General features: G+C 45.3%; 1 protein-coding gene across 1 annotated transcript in view; it reads right to left on the minus strand.

Annotated features, from left to right (window-relative positions):
- LOC126070914 (mucin-16-like) overlaps positions 1–24,494 on the minus strand; it is a 106,505-nt gene that overhangs the window by 21,198 nt on the left and 60,813 nt on the right. Inside the window, exons 34-48 of the mRNA XM_049875244.1 lie at positions 19,407–19,531; positions 19,232–19,299; positions 18,612–18,784; positions 18,240–18,311; positions 12,004–12,110; positions 11,831–11,898; positions 11,205–11,377; positions 10,871–10,906; positions 8,410–8,588; positions 8,237–8,304; positions 7,636–7,808; positions 6,897–6,932; positions 2,502–2,626; positions 2,343–2,410; positions 110–282 (exon numbers count right to left, since the gene is read on the minus strand). Of these exons, the coding sequence (XP_049731201.1) occupies positions 110–282; positions 2,343–2,410; positions 2,502–2,626; positions 6,897–6,932; positions 7,636–7,808; positions 8,237–8,304; positions 8,410–8,588; positions 10,871–10,906; positions 11,205–11,377; positions 11,831–11,898; positions 12,004–12,110; positions 18,240–18,311; positions 18,612–18,784; positions 19,232–19,299; positions 19,407–19,531 (1,644 nt within the window). The remainder of the gene's footprint in view (positions 1–109; positions 283–2,342; positions 2,411–2,501; positions 2,627–6,896; positions 6,933–7,635; positions 7,809–8,236; positions 8,305–8,409; positions 8,589–10,870; positions 10,907–11,204; positions 11,378–11,830; positions 11,899–12,003; positions 12,111–18,239; positions 18,312–18,611; positions 18,785–19,231; positions 19,300–19,406; positions 19,532–24,494) is intronic.

The raw sequence follows: 24,494 nt of genomic DNA on the forward strand, positions 1-24,494 counted from the left end.
AGGATTCACACTTGAGTTAGTTTCAAGTCTTTCCCTGGAGGACCTGTAAATAGAGACCCTCCTGGGATGAGAGGGTAGGCTTAGGGAGGTGGGAATGAGAGCCACTCACCATTGAGATAGAGGCTGTCCTTGTCCAGTGAGTAGGGGCCCAGCCGGGTGATGCCACCGGTCTGCCAGCTCAGCTCATGGAACACCTGCTTGGCATGCAGGCCTGGACCCCTGGGGTGCTGCCGGTAAGTGCAGAGGGCGTCCACTCCTGTCCAGGCACCATTTTTCTCAGACCTGGGGAGGAAGATGCTTCTGAGGGTACAAAGGAGAGGTTGGCTTTTGGGGAATGCTAGCCACCTGTGGCCACTGCACACCTCACACCCGAGTTCTAGCCTCATTGAAGCATTCACAGCATTTCTACCTGGCTATACTCTCTCACCTCAGGGCCTTTGCACATACAGTTACTACTGCCTGGAAGACTCCTTTTCCCTCCTTACCTGGGTAATTCCCCAGTCATTTTTCAGGTCTCAGCCTAGATGCCTCCTCCTCCAAGGACCCTCCCATTCTGGGTTAAGGACCTCCTCCAGGATCCCCAGCCCCCTGTGTTTCCCCATCACAGTACTGGTTGTTGTGCTGTCGTTAGTTGCCATCAAATTGGCTCTAACTTATGACGACCTTATGTACAACAGGAAGAAATGCTGCCCAGTTCTGTGCCATCTTCATGATCGTTTGTATGTTTGAGTCCATTGTTTCAGCTATTGTGTCAGTCCATCTCATTGAGGGTTTTCCTTGGCCGTCTACCAAACATGGTGTCCTTTTCTAGCTATTGATCGTTCTTGATGATGTGTTCAAAGTAAGTAACATGACTCTCAACATCCTTGCTCCTAAGGAACATTCCAGTTGTATTTCTTCTAACACCGATATGTTCGTTCTTCTTGCAGTCCATGGTACAGTCAATATTCTTCGCCAACACCACAATTAAAATGCATCAGTTCTTCTGGCTTCTTTTTTTCCTTGTCCAGTTTTTGCATACATATGAGTCACTTGAAAAGACCATGGCTTGGGTCACGTGCACCTTATTCATCAGTGACATTTTTGCTTTTTAGAACTTTAAAGAAGTCCTTTGGAGCAGATTCACCCAATACATCATTTGATTTCTTGACCGCAGCTTCCATGGGCATTGACTGATGACAGCCCCAGTTGCCCTCTATGTCATCATATATTTTTTGCCCACATTCCCTCCAGACTGTGGGCTCCATGGGGCAGGGATTGGGCCAGCCTAATTCACTGTTATGCTGAACCTCAGCACCTAGCACAGTGCCTGCCTCATATTAAAATCAAAGTCCTCCAAGTCCCTATGTGCTGTAGACCCTTCTATAGAACATTGACCTCTGCTCTGGCTTCACTGCTGTTCACCAAACATGCAGAGCTTGTTCTCACCCCAAGGCCTTTGCCCATACTGTTCCCTCTGACTGGAACAGTTTTCTTGCCATTCAGTACACAGCTCCAAAGTCAGCTCCACAAAGAGGTTGTCCCTGTGTCCTGGGGAAAGCTGCCCTCCCCATCACTCTCTCTGTTTCGCATCACCTCACCCTGTTTGAAATCATCTTATGTAGATACCTATTTTCCTGTTAAGATCTGTTCTTTCTTCAGTAGATGAGGGCAGTAGGCAGTGTCTGTCTTGTTCCTGTGGTACCTGCCACCTGCTTCAGAGAAACTGCACCATAGGTGTTGAACGAAAATATGAATGGACACCAGTAACCCAGTTGATACAGAGTTGACTGCAACTCATGGCAGCCCCATGTATGTCAGAGTAGAACTGTGCCCCATAGGGTTTTCAATGGTTAAATGTCAGAAGTAGATTGCCAGACCTTTCTTCCCAGGCACCTCTGGGTGGGCTTGAACCTCCAACTTTTTGATTAATAGTTGCACGCTTAACTATTCCAGGGACTGAAAAAACAAACCCAACCCTTTGCGGTCAAGTCAGTTCTGACCCATGGCAACTTCTTGTGTGTCAGAGTAGAACTGCTCCATGGAGTTTTCTTGGCTGTAATCTTAATGGAAGTAGACCTCCAGGCCTTTCTTCTGCAGTACTACTGGGTAGGTTCAAACTGCCAACTTTTAGTTTAGTACTGGAGCGCAAACATTTGCACCACCTAGGGCCTGTGCTTAGTAAATGCCAGCAGCATGCAAGCTGACCCGGAGACCTGAGAGTAAAAATGGATGCAGAAGAGGACCCTCCACGGAGAGCCCATGACCAGCCTGGGTGGCCCCCACGGTCAGAGGTCAGAACCCCAAATTCCTCAGTGGTGGCAGAGAGGAGGGGACAGGCTGAAGGGAAAGAGGGTTCTCACCTTAGTGCAGTGAGCCTGCAGCCTGCATATCGGGCACCCAGGCTGCTCCTCTGGAACAATGGGCTGAGCTGGAAGGCAAAGAGGGAGCCAGTGTTGGTTAGATACAAGCAAGAGCTGGACTGGGCACAAGGGGTTGGGCAGGGAAAGCAGGCCTCTCACCAGGTGCTGCATGAGGGTGTCCATGATGTTGAACTTGAGGGAGTCGGGGCGGCCCATGTCCGCCGAATAGCGCAGGTTGTTGATGGTAAAGTTCAGGGTGAATGGCTCCTCACTGACCTCCCCGGCTGCATCAAGGAAGAGAGACAAGGCTCAGGGAGGGGTTTCGAGGGTCCTCATGTCCTCCTCCAGATCAGCCTGAAGGTCACTAGTTGATGGAGACAACTCCAGCAGGGGATAAAAAAACCAAACCTGCCTAGTGCAGTGGATCCTGTGTGTGTCAGAGTAGAAATGTGCTCCATAGGGCTTTCAATGGCTAATTTTTTGGAAGCAGATTGCCAGGCCTTTCTTCCAAGGCACCTCTGGGTAGATTCAAACCCTCAACCTTGAGGTTAGCAGCTGAGTGCATTAACTATTTCCACCACCCAGGGACTCCAGCAGGAAACTGGGGTGGGGATGCTTAATGATTTGGGACCTCGAGATAGGCCCTTTTTACCCAGATGTAGGAAGGGAGAATGTGGTGAAAACAATAATTTTATTCTTTCCCAGAAGGAAAGGCTTAATTCTGACACACTGGTATGGAACCAAAGACCCCTGACATTTTCACTCAGGTTTTCTCTGCTCCCCATCTCTAGTTTTCTTTCTCTGTCAGTGCTTCTGTCTCTCTCTCTGCCTCTCTCTTTTTATTTCTGTCTCCCGTACGCTTACAGTCAGATGTAACAACCTTCTATACGTTGGTTAATAATAACATTAATAACAAACAAACAGAAATGACACAGACAAAAAATAATCCTAACAGCCACACCAAATGGCACTTCCATTTACTCACCTGGTAAATGGGATAATAATGATTCTTACTTCAAAGGTTGTTATGAGGCTTAAACAGGTTAATCTTTATAAAATGTTTAGCACAGTGCCAGGCACAGAGTAAGCACTATGTGTCTATTATACAAAATAAATAAGTGAACACTTTGGGAATTCAGTTTTTACATGGATATATGTGAGCTGGGTATTAGAATTATCCACATCCTGGTGCCATAGTGGTTAAGGACTATGGCTGCTAACCAAAGAGCTGGCAGTTCAAATCTGCCAGGTGCTCCTTGGAAACTCTCTGGGGCAGTTCTACTCTGTCCTACAGGGTTGCTATGAGTCAGAATCGACTCGACGACAACAAGTTTGGCTTTTCTAAAGAGGGCCCCATAAATATAAAACCTTCAGGGCCTCTGTAACCTGGGTCTGTCCCTGGATGGGTGTGATAATCACTCCCATTTTAAGAGAAACCCTGGTGACATAGTGGTTAAGTGCTATGGCTGCTAACCAAAGGGTTGGCAGTTCGAATCTGCCAGGCACTCCTTGGAAACTCTATGGGGCAGTTCTAATCTGTCCTATAGAGTTGCTATGAGTTAAAATCGACGGCACTGGGTTTGGTTTTTGGTTAACAAAGGAGGAAATCAAAGCCCAGAAAGGGTAGCCTGCCCAGGGTCACATGACTGGAGGGAGGGTGAGGCTGGGTTTTGACCCAGGTTCTCCAACCCCAGAGTCTATGCTCTTAACCTCCCTGCTATGCAAGTCCTCAGACCTGTGCAGCTGGGGCAGTGCACAATAGTGGGGCAACTGTGCAGAAACCCATGGGAAGGAGCATAAGTGGACTCATGGCACAGGTGAGACCAGAGTCCTGTGACTTGACCCTAGAATGGATAAGTGGTGCGGGGGCTAAACGTTTAAGACAAACCTGTGGAAGAAAAACTTACCCCCTTCTTGACTTCCCTCCCTCCCTCTTCTTCTTTTCACTGATCCCTCCTTCCATGCATCCTTTTGCCTGTCCTTCCTTCCCTTGTCCTATCTCTTCTTTCTTCTTTCCCTGCATCTTTCTTTTGTTCCATCCATAAGTCTTTCCTTCCTTCCATCTTTCCTTCCTTCTGTTTGTACCTCCTTCCATGCATACTGTCTGTCATGGATTGAATTGTGTCCCCCCAAAATATCTGTCAACTTGGCTAGGTCATGATTCCATTGTATGCTTGTGTGATCATCTGCCATTTTATCTTCTGATGTGATTTTCCTATGTGTCGTAAATCCTATCACTGTGGTGTAATAAGATGGATTAAAAAAAATAAGATGGATTAGCAGCAGTTATATTGATGAGGTCTACAAGATTAGGTAGTGTCTTAAGCCAATCTCTTTTGAGATATAAAAGAGAGGAGTGAGCAGAGAGACAAGGCGACCTCATACTACCAAGAAAGCAGTGCCAGGAGCACAGCGTATCCTTTGGACCTGACATTCCTGTGCTGAGATGCTCCCAGACCAAGGGAAGACTGATGCATCCTCCAGAGCCGACAGAGACAAAAAGTCTTCCGCTGGAGCCACTGCCCTGAATTCGGACTTGTAGCCTACTGGACTATGAGAGAATAAACTTCTCTTTGTTAAAACCCTTCACTTGTGGTATTTCTGGTACAGCAGCACTAGATGACTAAGACACTGTCCATGCACTTCCTTTCCTCCTTCCATTCCTTCCTTCCACCCAACTATTTTTCCTTCCTTCTTCCCATCTTTCTTTTTTTCCTTCCATTTATACTTCTTTCCATGCACCCTTCTGTCCATATTTCCACCCTTCCTTTTTACTTTCATTCTTGGTTCCAACTTCTCTTCCATCCATTCACCCATCTTATCCATCTATCCTTCCTTCCTCCATTCTTCTTTCTCCCTCTCTTCTACCTTTCTTTCTCTATCCTTCATCTATCTTTCCCTCCTTCCTTCTTCCATCCAGCTTCTCATCCATCCATCCATCCATCCATCCATCCATCCATCCATCCATCCATCCATCCATCCATCCATCCCTCCCTCCCTCCCTCCCTCCCTCCCTCCCTCCCTCCCTCCCTCCATCCATCCATCCATCCATCTTTTCTTCCTTATCCATCTTTTCTACCTTCCACACATATTGACTTGGCCTTATAATGTTCCAGAAACTCTTGTAAGGGTTAGAGACTGACAAACAAAACACAGACCTTGTTCTCATAGAGATGATATTGACTTATTTTCCTCCTATCATTTGGAAAAAGATGGTTATTATTGCACCTCAGTGGCCCAGACTTCTGCTGTGATGAGAGAGAGAGAGATGGAGGATGAAATGTGAGAGACCGGTGATGGACCCGAGGAGGGTTTGACTGGGTTGAGAGAACATAGTCCTAATGCAAGGGCAATTAATTCTTGAAAACCAACAAGGTGCTCATCACAGGGTTTTCTGGGGATGCAAAAGGAGTTTGGCCCTTGAACTTGAACGTAAGAGATATACCCCCAAAATCAGCATGTCTTTTGTAATGAATAAACTAATAGACAGGTAGTGTGGAGAGTTAGACAATGAGTTGGAACTTGTGAAATCCTGGTTCTATTATTCATTTGTTGTGTGACCTTGGCAGGAGACTCAGCCTCTTTGAGCCCGAGTCTCTTCATCTGTAAAATGGAGCTAGGTCACATGGTTGTGGTGAGGATTAAAGAAGATAGTGTATGTACCTTGCTTAGCACAGTGTCTGGAAGGTCATTGGTTTCAATAAATGTTAGTTGAAAACTCAATCACAGCAGGTGCAACGGTGATGTTAAGAAAGTCTCAGAATAACAGAGATATGAAATAAAGGATAAAAAGAACATCAGTGTTCATCACAGCACTATTCACAATAGCCAAAAGGTGGAAACAACCTAAATGTCCATCAACAGATGAATGAACAAAATGTGGTATACACACACACTGAATATTACATAGCCATAAAAAGAAATGAAGTTCTGTTGCATGCGACAACATGGATGAATCTTGAAAACATTATGCTAAGCAAAATAAGTTACAAAAGGGGTAAATATTATATAATCCCACTTATATGAAATAGGCAAATATATAGAAACCAAAGCTTATTAGTGGTTACTAGGAGTAGAAGGAAGGAAGAAGGGGGAGTCATTGCTTAAGGGGCACTGAATTTCTGTTAATGGTGGTGGCCTAATTTGGCAAAGAATAGTGGTGATGGTTGTCTAACATGATGAATGTAATTAATATCACAAAATTATACATGTAAAAATTGTTGAACTGACACGTTTTGTTATATAATTTTTTACCACACACATACACACACACAACTTAAAAAATGAAAGATTAAAAAAAAAAAAAAAAGGATAAGAAGAGAGAATACCAGGCAACTTTTTCACATTAAAATGAAAGCCACATGAAGGCCACATCATATCTGTGTCTCTGCCCTCTTCACCCTAGGCTGGGACTCTCCATCAGGATCCAGGGGAGAGAGGCGGTGTGAGTTAGGGGCAGTATATTTCCCTCACTGAGGGTAGGCAGTAAAGGAGAACCAGCTCTCCCACCAAAGTGGTGACAGGACCCGGGAAATCAGGGCCAGAAATACTCACTGGTGGTGGCCGAGGCTGAGGCTCCATATGTGTAACCTGCAAAGAGAAGGGAAGAAAAGCTGAAGAGGGTCAGGATGTATATGAAGCATAAGAACCTTCCCTGCCCCCCAAAAAGAAAAACCAAACCCACTGCTGTCAAGTTGATTCTGACTAATAGCGACCCTATAGGACAGAGTAGAACTGCCCCGTAGAGTTTCCAAGGAGCGCCTGGTGGATTTGAACTGCTGAACTTTTGGTTAGCAGCCATAGCTCTTAACCTCTACACCACCATCAATATTCATCATATTCATTGCTGCACTCTTCACAATAGCCAGAAGGTGGAAACAATCTAAATGTCCATCAACAGATGAATGGATAAAAAAAAATGTGATTGTACACACAGTGGAATATAACTCAGCCATACAGAGAAATGAAGTCCTCAGACATGTTACAACAAGGATGAACCTTGAAAACATTAAATAAAAGAGAGGATTAGGAATTTCTGCAGGAAAAAGCAGAGGGAAGAGGCTGTGGTGGGATGTTCAGGGAAGAGGCAACCAGTTTATGATGTTGAAGTGGCTGGACCCAGTCATTATCAACATTAGGGCTTTGATTCATCACAACAAAGACCAAACCCAACCAGGAGTGGGAAAGGATAAATTAATGTTCACTCTGGGGAGACCGAGGCTTTCCTCAGAGCTTTGGGAAAACACAAGACTCCAACTGGGAGACAGACCCTGGCTGCAGCACAGTGCCTTACCGTTGACATAAAGACTGTCCCGGTCTAGGCTGTAGTAGTCCAGTCGGTTGACACCATGGGTCAACTGGCTCAGCTCCCAGTATAGCCGCTCTCTGTCCAACCTGGGGCCTTTAGGGTCTGAGTAGTAGGTGCAGACAGCGTCCACTCCGGTGGTTGCTCTGCCCTTCTCAGGCCTGCAGAAGGAAGGATATGGGGATGAGGAAACACTAAGAAGGAGCCCTGAGCATTCCAGGTGTGGAAAGGAAAAGAATTGAAGGGATGAGGCTGAGGGAGATGACGAAGGAGCTAACTCTGAGGTTGGAAGGGACTCTCCTGGTGTCTCTCATCTGAGATAACATGTTTACTACTGGGGACAGAAAACATTGTCCTTAGAATTTGCAGACAGGATGCAGGGGTTACTTCTAAGAGGAGAGCCCTCATTTATAACAAAATATCATCAGGAGCCTGTAAACTGTAAACATGGTTTCTTGTCTTTAAGCCTTGAGCATTCTGGGAATGAAGAGGGCATGAAGTGGTCAGGTGGAGCTGGAGGTCGTGGAAACTGAGCTCTGTGCACAAGGGTCCACTCAACTTGCTGAATTGCTTTACCCAGGTGTCTCACCTGAGCCAGGCCAGTCTGCAGCCAGAGTAGAGGGGACCAACACTGGTCTTATTGAGCAAAGGTCCAAGCTGGTGAGAAAAGAGAAGGAGGTGATCAGGAGGGTCCAAAGAGGCTGAGGAGCTGTGCAGGAAGGTATGAGGGGGGCTGGTGAATGGTCATCATGAGGCTCTCACCAGGCGTTGCAGGACTCTCTCAGTGAAATTGAACTTTCTGGAGCCTGGGTGTCCCATGTCATCTGTGTAGCGCAGGTTGGTGATGGTGAAGTTGAGAGTGAATGGAACCAGGGCTGCATTGGAGAGGAAGAGAAAGATGTCCATTTGGATCACAGTAACGGCCAAGGTTGCCTGGGACTCTGGCCAGAAGCACCAGCAGTGGACTAAGTACAGCCAGAGGCTGCTGAAGCTGAAGGAGGGAATATTCTGGAATTCACAAGATGTTGGGAACCTGGACTCACTCATTCAATGAGCATTTATTGAGCCCTAAGGGGTCTGGGTAAGGGGAGCCCTAGTAGTGCAATGGTTAAGAGTTTGGTTTCTAACCAAAAGTTTGGCAGTTTGAATCTACCAGCCACTCCTTGGAAACCCTGTGGGGCACTTCTACGCTGTCCTATAGGGTCGCTATGAGTCAGAATTGACTTAATAGTAAGGGGTTTTTTAATGGTGCAAATGTCTCTGCATGCTGCAAGTGGTTTACAATTGGTTGTTAACCTAAAATTTGGTGGTTTGAACCCACCTTTGTGATCTGTTTCCATAAAGATTACAGTCTTGTAAACCCTGTGGAGCAGTTCTACTCTATAACACTTGGGGTCACTATGAGTCAGAATTGACTTGATAGCAAGTGGTTTGATGTTTTGGTTTTAGAATGGGTGCTGAACTCTGTGCTGGGCTCTGTGGGTTAATAGATGAATAATGTATAATGATATGGATTGAAATGTGTCCCACCAAAATATGTGTTGGAATACTAATTTGTGTAACTGTGGATGTAATCCAGTTTGAGAAAAGGGTTTCTTTGTTATGTTATGTTTCTTTGTTATGTTATGTTATCAGTGTAGGGTGTGTCCTAAACCTGATCCCTTTTGAGTTTTTAAAAGAGCAGATTAGACACAGAAGCACAAGCACAAGCTGGAGAAGATAGATTCCTTGTGAAGATTTCCAAGGAACCAAGGAATGTCGGGCTACAGAAGCTGAAAGAGACAAGGATCTTCCCCCATAGCTGACAGAGAGGAAGCCTTCCCCTAAAACAGGTGCCGGTAGCCTCTGAAGGTCTGAGAAAGTAAATTTCTGTTCTTTAAAGCCAACCACTTTTGGTATTTCTCTTACAGCAGCACTAGATAATTAAGGTATGTAATCTCCCAGTGTTGTGGCCACAGGAGTGACCAGACCTTTACAATGCAGGGGGAACCTAGGAGGCATATGTGTCAAGGAAGTATACCCAACTCAACAAATCAGGAAAGCTTCATAAAGGAGACATGATTTCAGGTGTGACCAAAAGGATGAGTAAGAGTTAGGTAAATGGTAGCTGACAACTGGAAAAGAGTGCTCCAGGCAGAAGGAGCAGCCTGGGTAAAGGCCTGGTGGTAGGGCAGAGCAACTTCACACAAGGAACCTGAACTCCTTTCATTGTGGCTACAGGAAAGTTCAGATATGAATCTGGAGGGATCCTGTGGGCCCAAAAAGGGAGGTTGTGACTGTACAGAACAGAGTTTGGACATGACTTGAGGCCAGGTGGAGCCATTCAAAGATTGACAAGACAGGAATTACATGGACATACATAGGCCATAGTGGAGGCTACTAAAGCCATCCTAGTGAAAGACGCTGGTGGCCTGAAAATGAAGATCGAGGTGATGTAGATACAGAGAAAGGAAGGACTTGAGAGATATTCAGGAGGGAGAAGAGATGAGCTTTGGTGGTGGATGGATGTGGGAGGTAAGTAACAGGAAGGGCCAAGGTTGGCACATCAGCCTCTGTGTTTGGTGATGAGGGAAGGAGCAGGTCTGAGGGATGATGATGACTTCTGGGTGCACATGTTAAGACCAAGCAGCCTCAGTGATGTCCCAGGAGGTGGGTGGGCAAGGGATCCAGAGTGGGGTATGGATTTGGGCACTCACAGGTTAGGTGGTTTGTAGAATCCACATAAACGGATGAGCTCCCTCGGGTAGAGTGAGAACAATGAAGGAAGAAATAAGTTGATACAAATATGCTGGAGAAATGATTTTGTTATCAATAAGAGCCTGAGGCCTTTCCTACCTGTGGGCTTGGTGGTGAGGGCAGGTGCCAGAGAGGATGTTGGGAAGGATGTGGAGGTCACAGCTGCTGAGGAAGAAACACCAGGATTGAAATCTAAGATAAAATATCTCTAAGGATATGGCAGTGGGTGGTTGGGGTGGGGTACTAAGTAAGGAAATATACAGTTCTCTCAGCCTGGGGATAGAGCATCATCTTCAAGAGGATGGGCAAGGGGAAGACTGTCGTTATCCCCAACTCAATCCACGTTCTATGCATGTCCTCTGGACCTTTTTACTTCCTGATGGTAGCTAGTGGCAGGGGAGGAGTTGGCAGGTCCAGCAGCTCCTATTGTTCAGGGGATGTCGAGTGGTCCCAAGCACACAGAGATATTAGGGTCTGTCATACTCACTGTTGGAGGTGGTGGCTAAGGCCCAGCGAGTATAACCTGCAGATGGGATGATGAGGAAGGGGGAGGGAGAGACATTCAATGAGGAGGCCACTTGGTCACAGTAGAGATGATGGCTGGACCATCATAGCTGTGATTCCCTTCAAGAAGACAGTGCCCCTGCCTGACAGTGGTCAAAGGCCATACACCTGCCTCCAGCCCAGGAGACAGAGGCCTTGCTCAAAGCCCTCTAAAATGAGAGGCCCAGATGGGAGCCTGAAGTTGGGGTAGATATCTGCCCTAGCAGGACCCACCCAACCAGGAGGAGGAGACCCCTTACCCCAGCAGGGCCTCTCACCATTGACATAGAGACTGTCCCTGTCTAGGGTGTAGGGGCCCAGCTGGGTGACCCCATGGGTCAGCTGGCTCAGCTCCCAGTAAAGCCGCTCTCTGTTCAGCCTGTAGCCCTCAGGGTCAGGGCGGAGGGTGCAGATGGTGTCCACTCTGGTGGCTTCCCCATCCTTCTTGGGCCTGGGGAGGGAGGATGTAAGGGATGACAACAAATGGTGCCCCCAGAGAGGGGTCCTGAGATTCTTTAGGGGTAGGGCAGGAAGGGGCAAGAGGAAATGAGAGGTAAAGAACTAGATTCAGGATTAAAGCAAGTGCACAAGGCATCTTTGTCTGGAAGGAATCCCTGAGGAAAGAATTTAACACCCAAAGGAAATGCCCTAATTTGTCACAGGAAGGGGAGGAGGGGATTTGGGGTGGGTGTATTAGGGAGGGACCAGTCCTGCTGATGGGCTCTGCAGAGCCTGGGGGTGGGAGTGGGGATAGGAAATGCCTTGGTCCTGGAACAAAAGCCTCCTGAGTTCCACCTCTACTGAGGAGGCTTTATCTGGCAAGGTAGGAAGGAAACAGACCAAATGCCTTGAGCCTGGGATCACTTGCAGGGTTCCCACCAGTTGTCTTTTTAAGGTATCTCACCTGAGTGAGGTTAGTCTGCAGCCAGAGTAGAGGGGGCCAACGTTGGTTTTATTGAGCAAGGGCCCAAGCTGGTAAGAAAAGAGAAAGAGGTGAGTAGGAGAGTCCAAAGGGCTGAGGGAAAGTGTGGGCATGTACAAGATGGGGCTGCCAAGTAGTCATCGTGGTGCTCTTACCAGGCGCTGCAGGATCTTTTCAGTCAAGTTGAACTTGGTGGAGCCCGGGAGTCCCATGTCATCTGTGTAGCGCAGGTTGGTGATGGTGAAGTTGAGGGTGAACAAAACTGGGGCAGGTTCAGGAGCTGCATGGGGAGGAAGAGCAAGTTGTCTCTTTGGACCATAGTAATAGCCAAAGTCGCCTGGGACCCTGGTCAAAAGCAACAGCAGTTAACTAAGTATAGCCATCGGCCACAGGAGCAGAAGGAGGGAACAAAGATTTTGGGAACCCAAACTTACTCATTCAATGAGCATTAATTGAGCACATATGGGTGCAAAGCTCTGTGGAATCATAGATGAATAAGGCATAGTGTTTTGGATTGAATTGTGTCAACACAAAATTTGTGTTGGAACCCTAACCCTTATACCTGTGGACCACAGGCATTCAGTATGACAGAGCAGAACTGCCCCCATAGGGCTTTTTTTAGGCTGTGATTTTTTAATTTGTATATTATTTTGCTGAAAATAATTTTAGAAGGTTGCAGCAGAACAGCAATAGGGAATGGCCAGGAATTCAAGCCTGATTCAAATAAAGGAGGTGGAACAAGGGATACTATTGCTGGTGACAGATGAATCTTGGCCGAAGGCAGAGTATACCAGAAAGATGATTAAACCAAAAAACCAAACCCACTGCCGTCGAGTTGATTCTGACTTATAGTGACTCTATAGGACAGAGCAGAACTGCCCCGTAGAGTTTCCAAGGAGCGCCTGGCAGATTTGAACTGCCGACCTCTTGGTTAACAGCTGTAGCACTTAACCATCATGCCACCAGGGTTTCCAGAAAGATGATTACCTGTGTCTTATTGACTATGCAAAGGCATTTGGCTGTGTGGATCATAACAAATTATGGATAACATTGCGAAGAATGGGAATTTCAGAATACTTCATTCTGCTCATGAGGAACCTGTGCATAGACCAAGAGGCAATCATTCAAACAGAACAAGGGGATATCGCGTAGGTTAAAATAAGGAAAGATGTGTGTCAGAGTTGTATCCTTTCACCACCCGTATTTAATCTGTATGTTGAGCAAATATTCTGAGAATATGAACTATATGAAGAACTAAGCATCAGGATTGGAGGAAGGCTTATTAACAACTTGCGATATGTAAATGATACAACCTTGCTTGCTGAAGGCAAAGAGGACTTGAAAGCACTTACTGATGAAGATCAAAGGCTACAGCCTTCAGTACAGATTACACCTCAATATAAAGAAAACAAAAATCCTCAACTGGACCAATAAGCAAGATCATGATAATTGGAGAAAATACTGAAGTTGTCAAAGATTTCATTCTACTTGGATCCACAGTCAACATCCATGAAGGCAGCAGTAAAGAAGTCAAAATACATATTGCACTGGGCAAATCTGATGCAGAAGATCTCTTTAAGTCTTAAAAAGTGAAGATGTCACTCTGATGACTAAGATGTGCCTATCCCAAACCACGGTGTTTTCAGCTGGCTTATTTGCATGGGAACGCTGGACGATGAAAAAGAAAAACTGATGAAGAATTAATGCCTTTGAATTATGGTATTGGTGAAGAATACTGAACATTCCATGGGCTGCCAGAAGAATGAACAAATGTGTCTTGGATAAAGTACAGCCAGAATGCTTCTTAGAAGTGAGGATGTTGAGATTTCATCTCACGTACTTTGATCATGTCATCAGGAGGGACTGGTCCCTGGTAAAGGACATCATGCTTGGTAAAAGAGGGTCAGTGAAAAAGAGGAAGACCCTCAATGAGATGGATTGACTCAGGGGCTCAAACATGGCAGCAATTGTGAGGATGGTGCAGGACCAGGCAGTATTTCGTTCGGTTGTACATAGGGTTGTTATGAGTCAGACCTGATTTGACAGAACCTAACAAACAACGATAACAACAATCTTTATGACAGCAGATCACCAGGTCTTTTCTCCTGAGAAGCCACTAAGTGGGTTGGAACTGGCAACCTTTCATTACCAGCAGAGTGCTTGACCATTGTACGACCAGGGCCTTTGGGTTGTTATGAGCTGAAAATTGACTCCAAGGTACCTAACGACAACATACCTGTGGCTGTAATCTTATTTGGGAATAGGCTTTTCTTTGTTACACTAGTGAGGTCATGTCAGTGTAGGGTGTGTCCCAGATCTAATATAATGACTGCTGAGTTATAAAAAGAAGAGATTAGATGCAGAAACAAAGCACAAACTGGGGAAGCTAGATGCCATGTGCAGATCACCAAGGAAGCGATGAATGCTGGCGCTACAGAAGCCGACAGTGACAAGGATTTTCCCTGGAGCTGACAGAGAGACAGCCTTTCCCTAGAGCCAGTGCCCTGAATCCAGACTTCTAGCCTCCTGAGAAAATAAATTTCTGTTCTTTAATCCATGCACTTATAATATTTCTGGTACAGCAGCATTAGGAAACTAAGACATGTCTTAGTCTCTGGTATTGCCACCAGGGCAATGATCATACCATTAAGCTACAGGGTGAGCTGGGGGCATATGAGTCCAGGAAGGCACCAACCCAATGACTTAAAAAGGTTCACAAAGGAAGCACCATTTCAGGTGTGATTATAAGAAGGGGTAAGAGTTTGGTAAATGGCAGTCAACAACTGGAGAGTACTCCACACAGGAGGAACAGCCTGGGCAAAGGCCTGGTGGTAGGGCAGAGCAGCTGCACACAAGAAACCTCAAGTCCTTTCATTGTGGCCACAGGCAGTAAGACACGGGACTGGAAGGATCCTCTGAGCCCAGAAAAGGGGATCCGTGACTATCCAGAACAGAGGTTGGACATGACTTGGGGTCAGACAGAGCAATCCAAACATTGTCAACAAGACAGGAAGTAGGTAGACATATGTAGGCCAGAATTGTGGCTACTGCAGCCCTCCTAGTGGAAGATGCTGGATGTCCAAGGAAAGTTTTAGGTGAGGCAGATGAGAGAAAGGAAAACCTTGAGTGATGGATGGATGTGGGAGGTGAGGACACTCCTGCCTCAGTATTTGGTGATGAGGGAAAGAGCAGGTTTGAGGGATGATGGTGACTTCAGGATAGACATGTTGAGACCAAGCAGCCTGAGTGATGTCCTAGGAGGTAAATGGACTAAGTGCCAGGAGCCGGTGTGGGGTGTGACTTTGTATATGCAGAGACCAGATGCTCTGTAGATCCACATAAATGGATGAGCTCCCTTGGAGAGAGTCAGTGAGCGATGAAGGAAGAATTGATTTTGTACAATAATTCTGCAGAAATGATTTCCTTATCAGTAAGAGCCTGAGGACTTTCCTACCTGTGGGCTTAGTGGAAAGAGCAGGTGCCAGAGAGGTTGTTGGGAAGGATGAGGAGGTCATAGCTGCTAGGGAAGAAACACCAGGGTTGAAATCCAAGGTGAGCTATCTCCAAGAAAATTGCAGTGGGTGGTGGGGGTGGTATACTAGGTAAGGAGAAGTACTGTTCTCTTATGCCTCTCTCAGCCAAGGGAGAGGGCATCATCCTCAAGAGAGTGGGCAAGGGGGTGACCCCTGTCATCCCCAACTCAGTCTACATTCTATGGATATCTTCTGAACCCTTTTGCTTTCTTGATGGTATGTAGTGATGGGGGAGAGTGGTTAGCAGGTCCAGCAACTCTTATTGTTCAGGAGATGTAGGGTGATCCCAGGCACACATGGATATTGGAGTCTGTAATACTCACTGGTGGAGGTGGACCATAGCAATGGCCAAGGTGGACTCTGACTAGAAGCACCAGCAGTGAACTAAGTACAGCCATTGGCAGCAGGAGCTGAAGGTGGGAAGAAAGATTTTGGCAAACCAGGCTTGCTCATTCAATCAGCATTAATTGAGCATATATGGGTGCAAAGCTCTGGCAATCACAGATGAATAAGGCATAGTGTTATGGACTGAATTGACTCAACACAAAATATGTGTTGGAACCCTAACCCTTATACCTGTGGATCACAGGTATCTAATATGACAGAGTAGAACTGCCCACATAGGGTTTTCTAGGCTGTAATCTTTAATTTTTAAACTACTTTGCTGAAAATAATTTTAAAAGGTTGCGGTAGGACATCAGTAGGGAGCAACAAGAAATTCAACCTTGATTCAGAATAGGATATTGAACGAGGAATGTCATTGCTGAAGTCAGAAGGGTCTTGGCTGAAAGCAGAGAATACCAGAAAGATGTTTACTTGTGTTTTATTGACTATGCAAAGGCATTTGACTGGATAGATCATAATTTGTGGATAACAATGGGAAGAATGGAAATTCCAGAACACTTCATTGGGCTCATAAGGAACCTGTGCATAGACCGTGGCGCATTCATTTGAACAGAACAAGGAAATACTGTCTGGCTTAAAATCAGGAAAGGTGTGTTCAGAGGTGTAGCCTTTCACCAAAGTTATTCAGTCTGTATGCTGAGCAAATAATCCAAGAAACTGGGCTATGTGAAGAACATAGCATCAGGATTGGAGGAAGACTTGTTAACAATTTGCGACATGCAGATGATACAACCTTGCTTGCTGCAAGTGGAGAGGACTTGAAGCACGTACTGATGAAGATAAAGATCACAGCCTCCAGTATGGATTACATCTCAACATAAAGAAAACAAAAATCCTCAGATCTGGACCAATAAGCAACTTCATGCTAATTGGAGAAAAGATCGAATTTGTCAGGATTTCATTTTACTTACATCCACAGTCAACACCCATGGAGGCAGCAGTCAAGAAATTAAATTACATATTGTATTGGGCAAATTTCATGCAGAAGACCTCTTTAAATCTTAAAATTCAAAGATGTGGCTCTGATGACTAAGCTGTGCCTATCCCAAGCCATGGTATTTTAGTTGCCTCATATGGGTGTGGAAGCTGGACAATGAGAAAGACTGAAGAAGAGTTGACATCTTTGAATTATGGTGTTGGTGAAGAATATTGCATATTCCATGGACTGCCAGAAGAATGACCAAGCTGTCTTGGAAGAAGTACAGACAGAATGCTCCTTAGAGGTGAGGATGGTGATACTTCATCTTAAATACTTTAACAGGTCATCAGGAGAGGTCAGTCGCTGGAGAAGATTATCATTCTTGATAAAGTATAGTGTCACTGAAAAATGGGAGGACCCTCAACAAGATGGATTGACACAGATGCTGCAAATATGGGCTCAAACATTGCAAGAATTGTGAGGATGGTGCAGGACCTGGCAGTGTTTCATTCCATTCTGCATAAAGCTGATATGAATAGGAACCAACTCAACAGCACCTAACAACAACAACAATCTTTATGGGAAGATATCACCAGGTCTTTTCTCCAAAGGAGCTGCTAAGTGGGTTGGAGCTGGCAACTTTTGGTTAGCAGCCAAGTGCATAACCATTGTGCTACCAGGGCCCCTTTGGGTTGCTATGAGTCAAAAATTGACTCCAAGACACCTAACAACAACAAACCTGTGGATGTAATCTTATTTGAGAATAGGGGTTTCTTTGTTACATTAGTGAGGTTATACCAGGGTAAGGTGGGTCCTAAACCTAATAACTTCTGAGTTTTAAAAAGAACAGATTAGATGCCAAAGCACAAGCACAAATTGGGCAAGTTTGGTGATGATAGAAGGAGCAAGTTGAGGGATGTGATGTCTTCAGGGTGGAGATGTTGAGGCCAAGCAGTCTGAATGATAGGAGGTGGAGGGACTAAGGGTTCAGAGATGGTGTGTGCTGTGCTGTGGATTTGGGCACCTAGAGACTAGATGCTTGGTGGAATCCACATAAATCAATGAGCCTCCCTCAGGGAGAGTGAGTGAGCAATGAAGGAAGAATTGATTTGGTACAAATGATGCTGGAGAAATGATTTTGGTATCAGGAAGGCCTGAGACCTTTCCTACCTGTGGGCTTGGTGGTAAGTGGAGGTGCCAGAGTGGATGCTGGGAAGGATGAGGAGGTCACAGCTGCTGAGGAAGAAACAGTGGGGTTGAAATTCATTGTGAGCTATCTCAAAGAAAATTGCAGTGGGTTGAGGGGGAGGGGTATGAGATAACGAAATGTACAGTTCTCTTATGCCCCTCATAGGCCAGGAAGAGGGCATCATCCCCAAGAGGATGGGCATAGGGATGACCTCTGTCATTCCTAACTCAGTTCGCATTCTATGCATGTCTTTTGGACCTTTTTCCTTCCTGATAGTAAGTGGTGGTAGGGAGAAGGGCTTGCAGGTCCAGGAGCTCCTATAGTTTAGGAGATGTGGGGTGGTACCAGGCACAGAGGGATACTGGTATGTGTAATACTCACTAATGTTGATGGTAGATGAGGCCCAGTGGGTATAACCTGCAGATGGGATGGTGAGGAAAGAGGAGGGAGAGACATTCAATGAGGAGGCCACTAGGTTGCAGTAGGGGTGGTGGCTGGACCATCACAGCTGTGATTCCTTACAAGGAAGACAGAGGCCCCACCTGGCAGTGATCAAAGGCCACATATCCCTCTCCTGCCCAGGAGAGATAGAGGCCTTGCTCAAAGCCCACTAAAATGAGGGGCCCAGATGGAAGCCTGAATTTGGGGCACATACCTGCCCTAGCAGGACCCACCCAGCAAGGGGGAGGGGACCCCCACCATAGCATGGCCTCTTACCGTTGATATAGAGACTGTCCCTGTCCAGGGTGTAGGGGCCTAGCTGGGTAACTTCATGGGTCAGCTGGTTCAGCTCCCAGTAAAGCCGCTCTCTGTCCAGCCTGTGGCCCTTAGGGTCAGGGCGGAGGGTGCAGATGGTGTCTACTCTGGTGGCTTCCCTGTCCTTCTTAGGCCTAGAGATGGAATTTGTGAGAGATGTTAATAAACGGTGCCCCTAGAGAGGGGTCCTGAGATTCTTTAGGGGTAGGGTAGGAAGGGGCCAGAGGAAATGAGACAGGCAAAGAGCTGGATTTGGGATTAAAGCAAGCGCACAAGGCATTTTTGTCTGGAGAGAATCCCTGGGGACAGCATTTAACACCTGAAGGAAATGCCCTCCTTGGTCACAAGAAGGGAGAGTTCAGGAGCTAAATAGGAAGGGGCTAGTCCTGCTGATGGGCTCTGTAGAGCCTGAGGGTAGAAGTGGGGACCAGGGGATGCCTTGGTCCTGGAGCAAGTGCCTCCTGCAATCCATCTCTGCTGAGGACACTGTATCTGGCAGAGCAGGAAGGAAACCAGCCAAATGCATTGGGCCTGGGAGCACTAGTGGCAGCCCCACCATTTGTCTTTTCAAGGTGTCTCACCTGAGCGAGGTCAGTCTGCAGCCAGAGTAGAGGGTGCCCACACTGGTCTTATTGAGCAAGTGCCCAAGCTGGTGAGAAAACAGAAGGAGGTAAGCAGGAGGGCCCAAGGAGCTGAGCAGCTGTGTGGGCAGGGATGAGGTGAGGATGTCAGTTGGTCATCAGGGGGCTCTCTTACCAAGTGCTGTAAGATCGTTTCAGTGACGTTGAACTTGGTGGAGCCTGGGCGTCCCATGTCATCTGTGTAGCACAGGTTGGTGATGGTGAAGTTGAGGGTGAACAGAACCAGGGCAGGTTCAGGAGCTGCATTAGGGAAGAAAGAGCAAATTGTCCCTTTGGGCTATAGGAATGGCCAAATTTCATGGAAACTTGGCTAAAAGCACCAGCAGTGGACTAAATACAACCATCGGCTATAGGAGTTGAAAGAAGGAACATTCTGGAGTTCACAAGACGTTCAGAACCTTGACTTACTCATTTAATGACGATTAACTGAGCACTCCCCCACGTGTCTGTCAGTTTGTCGTATTGTGGGGGCTTGTGTATTGCTGTGATGCTGGAAGCTGTGCCACCGGTATTCAGATACCAGCAGGGTCACCCATGGAGGACAGGTTTCAGCTGAGCTTCCACACTAAGGCAGACTAGGAAGAAGGACCTGGCAGTCTACTTCTGAAAAGCATTAGCCAGTGAAAACCTTAGGAATAGCAGCAGAACATTGTCTGGTATAGTGCTGGAAGATGAGCCCCCCAGGTTGGAAGGCATTCAAAAGATGACTGGGGAAGAGCTGCCTCCTCAAAGTAGAGTCGACCCTAATGACATGGGTGGAGTAAAGCTTTCGGGACCTTCATTTGCTGATGTGGCATGACTCAAAATGAGAAGAAACAGGTGCAAACATCCATTAATAATTGGAACCTGGTATGTACGAAGTATGAATCTAGGAAAATCGGAACTCATCAAAAATGAAATGGAACGCATAAACATCAATATCCTAGGCATTAGTGAGCTGAAATGGACTGGTGTTGGCCATTTTGAATCAGACAATCAGATAATCTACTATGCTGGGAATGACAGCTCAAAGAGGAATGGTGTTGTATTCATCGTCAAAAAGAACGTTTCAAGATCTATCCTGAAGTACAATGCTGTCAGTGATAGGAAAATATCCATACGCCTACAAGGAAGACCAGTTAATATGACTATTATTCAAATTTACGCGCCAACCACTAGAAATAGAAGATTTTTATCAGCTGCTACAGTCTGAAATTGGTTGAAAATGCAATCAAAATGCATTGATAATTACTGGTGATTGGAATCCGAAAGTTGGAAACAAAGAAGAAGGACCAGTAGTTGGAAAATTTGGCCTTGGTGATAGAAACAATGCTGGAGATTGAATGATAGAATTTTGCAAGAACAATGACTTCTTTATTGCAAATACCTTCTTTCACCAACATAAGCGGCGACTGTACACATGGACCTCCCCAGATGGAACACACAGAAATCAAATTGATTACATCTGTGGAGACGACAGAAAAGCTCAATACCATCAGTCAGAACAAGGCCAGGGGCCGACTGTGGAACAGATCATCAATTGCTTATATGCAAGTTCAAGCTGAAACTGAAGAAAATCAGAGCAAGTCCATGAGAGCCAAAATATGACCTTGAGTATATCCCACCTGAATTTAGAGACCATCTGAAGAATAGATTTGATGCATTGAACACTAGTGACCGAAGACCAGAAGAGTTGTGGAATGACATCAAGGATATCATCCATGAAGAAAGCAAGAGGTCAATGAAAAGACAGGAAAGAAAGAAAAGACCAAGATGAATGTCAGAGGAGACTCTGAAACTTGCTCTTGAGCGTCGAGCAGCTAAAGCAAAAGGAAGAATTGATGAAGTAAAAGAACTGAACAGAAGATTTCAAAGGGCCTCTCAAGAAGACAAAGTAAAGAATGACACGTGCAAAGAGCTGGAGATGGAAAACCAAAAGGGAAGAACACGCTCAGCGTTTCTCAAGCTGAAAGAACTGAAGAAAAAATTCAAGCCTTGAGTTGCCATAGTGAAGGATTCCACGGGGAAAATATTAAACGACACAGGAAGCAGCGAAAGAAGATGGAGGAATACACAGAGTCATTATACCAAAAAGAATTAGTCGATATTCAACCATTTCAAGAGGTGGCATATGATCCGGAACTGAGGGTACTGAGGGAAGAAGTCCAAGCTGCTCTGAAGGCAATGGTGAAAAACAAGGCTCCAGGAATTGATGGAATATCAATTGAGATGTTTCAACAAACAGATGCAGCGCTGGAGGTGGTTACTCGTCTATGCCAAGAAATATGGAAGACAGCTTCCTGGCCAACTGACTGGAAGAGATCCATATTTATGTCTATTCCCAAGAAAGGTGATCCAACTGAATGTGGAAATTATAGAACAATATCATTAATATCAAACGCAAGCAAAATTTTGCTGAAGATCATTCAAAAACGGCTGCGGCAGTATATCAACAGGGAACTGCCAGAAATTCAGGCCGGTTTCAGAAGAGGACATGGAACCAGGGATATCATTGCTGATGTCAGATGGATCCTGGCTGAAAGCAGAGAATACCAGAAGGATGTCTACCTGTGTTTTATTGACTATGCAAAGACATTCGACTGTGTGGATCATAACAAACTATGGATAACACTGCGAAGAATGGGAATTCCAGAACACTTAATTGTGCTCATCAGGAACCTTTACATAGATCAAGAGGCAGTTGTTGGGACAGAACAAAGGGATACCGATTGGTATAAAGTCAGGAAAGGTGTGTGTCAGGGTTGTATTCTTTCATCATACCTATTTAATCAGTATGTTGAACAAATAATCCAAGAAGCTGGAGTATATGAAGAAGAATGGGGCATCAGGATTGGAGGAAGACTCATTAACAACTTGCATTATGCAGATGACACAACCTTGCTTGCTGAAAGTGAAGAGGACTTGAAGCACTTACTGATGAAGATCAAAGACCACAGCCTTCAGTATGGACTGCACCTCAACATAAAGAAAACAAAAATCCTCACAACTGGACCAATGAGCAACATCATGATAAATGGAGAAAAGATTGAAGTCGCCAAGGACTTCATTTTACTTGGAGCCACAATCAACAGCCATGGAAGCAGCAGTCAAGAAATCAAAAGACTCATTGCATTGGGTAAATCTGCTGCAAAGGACCTCTTCAAAGTGTTGAAGAGCAAAGACGTCACCCTGAAGACCAATGTGCACCTGACCACAGCCATGGTATTTTCAATTGCATCAAATGCATGTGAAAGCTGGACAATGAATAAGGAAGACCGAAGAAGAGTTGACGCCTTTGAATTGTGGTGTTGGCGGAGAATATTGAATATACCATGGACTGCCAAAAGAATGAACAAACCTGTCCTGGAAGAAGTACGGCCAGAATGCCCCCCAGAGGCAAGGATGGTGAGACTGCATCTTACATACTTTGGATATGTTGTCAGGAGGGATCAGCCCCTGGAGAAGGACATCATGCTTGGTAGAGTACAGGGTCAGCGGAAAAGAGGAAGACCCTCAATGAGGTGGATTGACACAGTGGCTGCAACAATGAGCTCAAGCATAACAATAATTGTAAGGATGGCTCAGAACTGGGCAGTGTTTCATTCTGTTGTGCACAGGGTCACTATGAGTCAGAACTGACTCGATGGCACCTAACAACAACAACTACAACAATTGAGCACTAATGGATGCAAAGCTCTGTACTGGGTTCTGTGGGTTCATAGACAAAGAAGGCATAGTGTTATGGATTGAATTCCACACCCCCCCGCCAAAATATGTGTTGGAACCATAACCCCTATACCTGTGTTTCATAGGCATCCAATATGACAGAGTAGAACTGCCCACATAGAATTTTTTAGGCTGTAATCTTTAATTTTTAGATTATTTTGCTGAAAGTAATTCAAAAACAGCTGCAGCAGTATATCAACATGGAAGTGCCAGAAATTCAAGACAGATTTAGAAGAGGACATTGAATGAGTTATATCATTGCTGATATCAGATGGATCTTGGCTGAAAGCAGAAAATACCAGAAAGATGTTTACTTGTGTTTCATTGACTATGAAAAGGCATTTGACTGTGTGGGTCATAACAAATCATGGATAACATTTCAAAGAATGGGAATTCCAGAACACTTCATTGTATTCATGAGGAGCCTGTCCATAGGCTAAGAGGTAGTCATTCGAACAGAACAAGGGTATGCTGTGTGGTTTAAAATCAGGAAAGGTATGTGTCAAGGTTGTATCCTTTCACCATATTTGTTCAGTCTTTATGCTGAGCAAATAATCTGAGAAGCTGGACTATATGAAGAAGAACAGGGCATCAGAATTAGAGGAAGACTCATTAACTACCTGCAATTAACAGATGACACAACCTTGCTTGCTGAAAGTGAAAAGTACTTGAAGCATTTACTGATGGTCAAAGACTACAGCCTTCATTATGGATTACATCTCAACATAAAAAAGCCAAAATCCTCACAACTGGACCAGTAATCAACATAATGATAAATGAAGAAAATTTTGAAGTTGTCAAGGATTTTACTTTACTTGGGTGCACAATCAATGCCTATGGAAGCAGTGAGCAAGAAATCAAATGACACATTGTATCAGCAAATCTGCTGCAAAAGACCTCTTTAAAGTGTTAAAATAGCAAAGATGTCACTTTAAGGACTAAAATGTGCCTGAAAAAGACACGCAGTTTTCAATCGCCTCATATGCATGCCAAAAATGTACAATAAATAAGGAAGATGGAAGAAGAATTAATGTCTTTGAATTATAGCACTGGCAAAGAATATTGAATATACCATAGACTGCCTGATGAAGGAACAAAGTTGTCTTGGAAAAAGTACAGCCAGAATGTTCCTTAGAAGCAAGGAAGGCGAGATTTCATCTTATATACTTTGGACATGTTATCAGGAGGGAGCAGTTCCTGGAGAAAGACGTCATGCATGGTAAACAGTCAGCAAAAAGAGGATGACCCTCAAAGAGATGGATTGACACAGTGGCTGCAACAATGGGCTTAAGCATAACGACTGTGAGGATTGTTCAGAACAGGCATCTTTTCGTTTTGTTGTACTTAGAGTCGACGTGCTTCTGAACTGACTTGATGGCACCTAATAACAACATCAGTGTTGGGCGTGTCCTAAACGTAATGACTTCTTATTTATAAAAAGAACAGATTAGATGCAGAAGCAAAGCATGAACTGTGGAAGTTAGATGCCATGTGCAGA

The sequence above is a fragment of the Elephas maximus genome, chromosome 3 (genome assembly GCF_024166365.1).
Source record: "Elephas maximus indicus isolate mEleMax1 chromosome 3, mEleMax1 primary haplotype, whole genome shotgun sequence".
Taxonomy (NCBI): Eukaryota; Metazoa; Chordata; class Mammalia; order Proboscidea; family Elephantidae; genus Elephas; species Elephas maximus.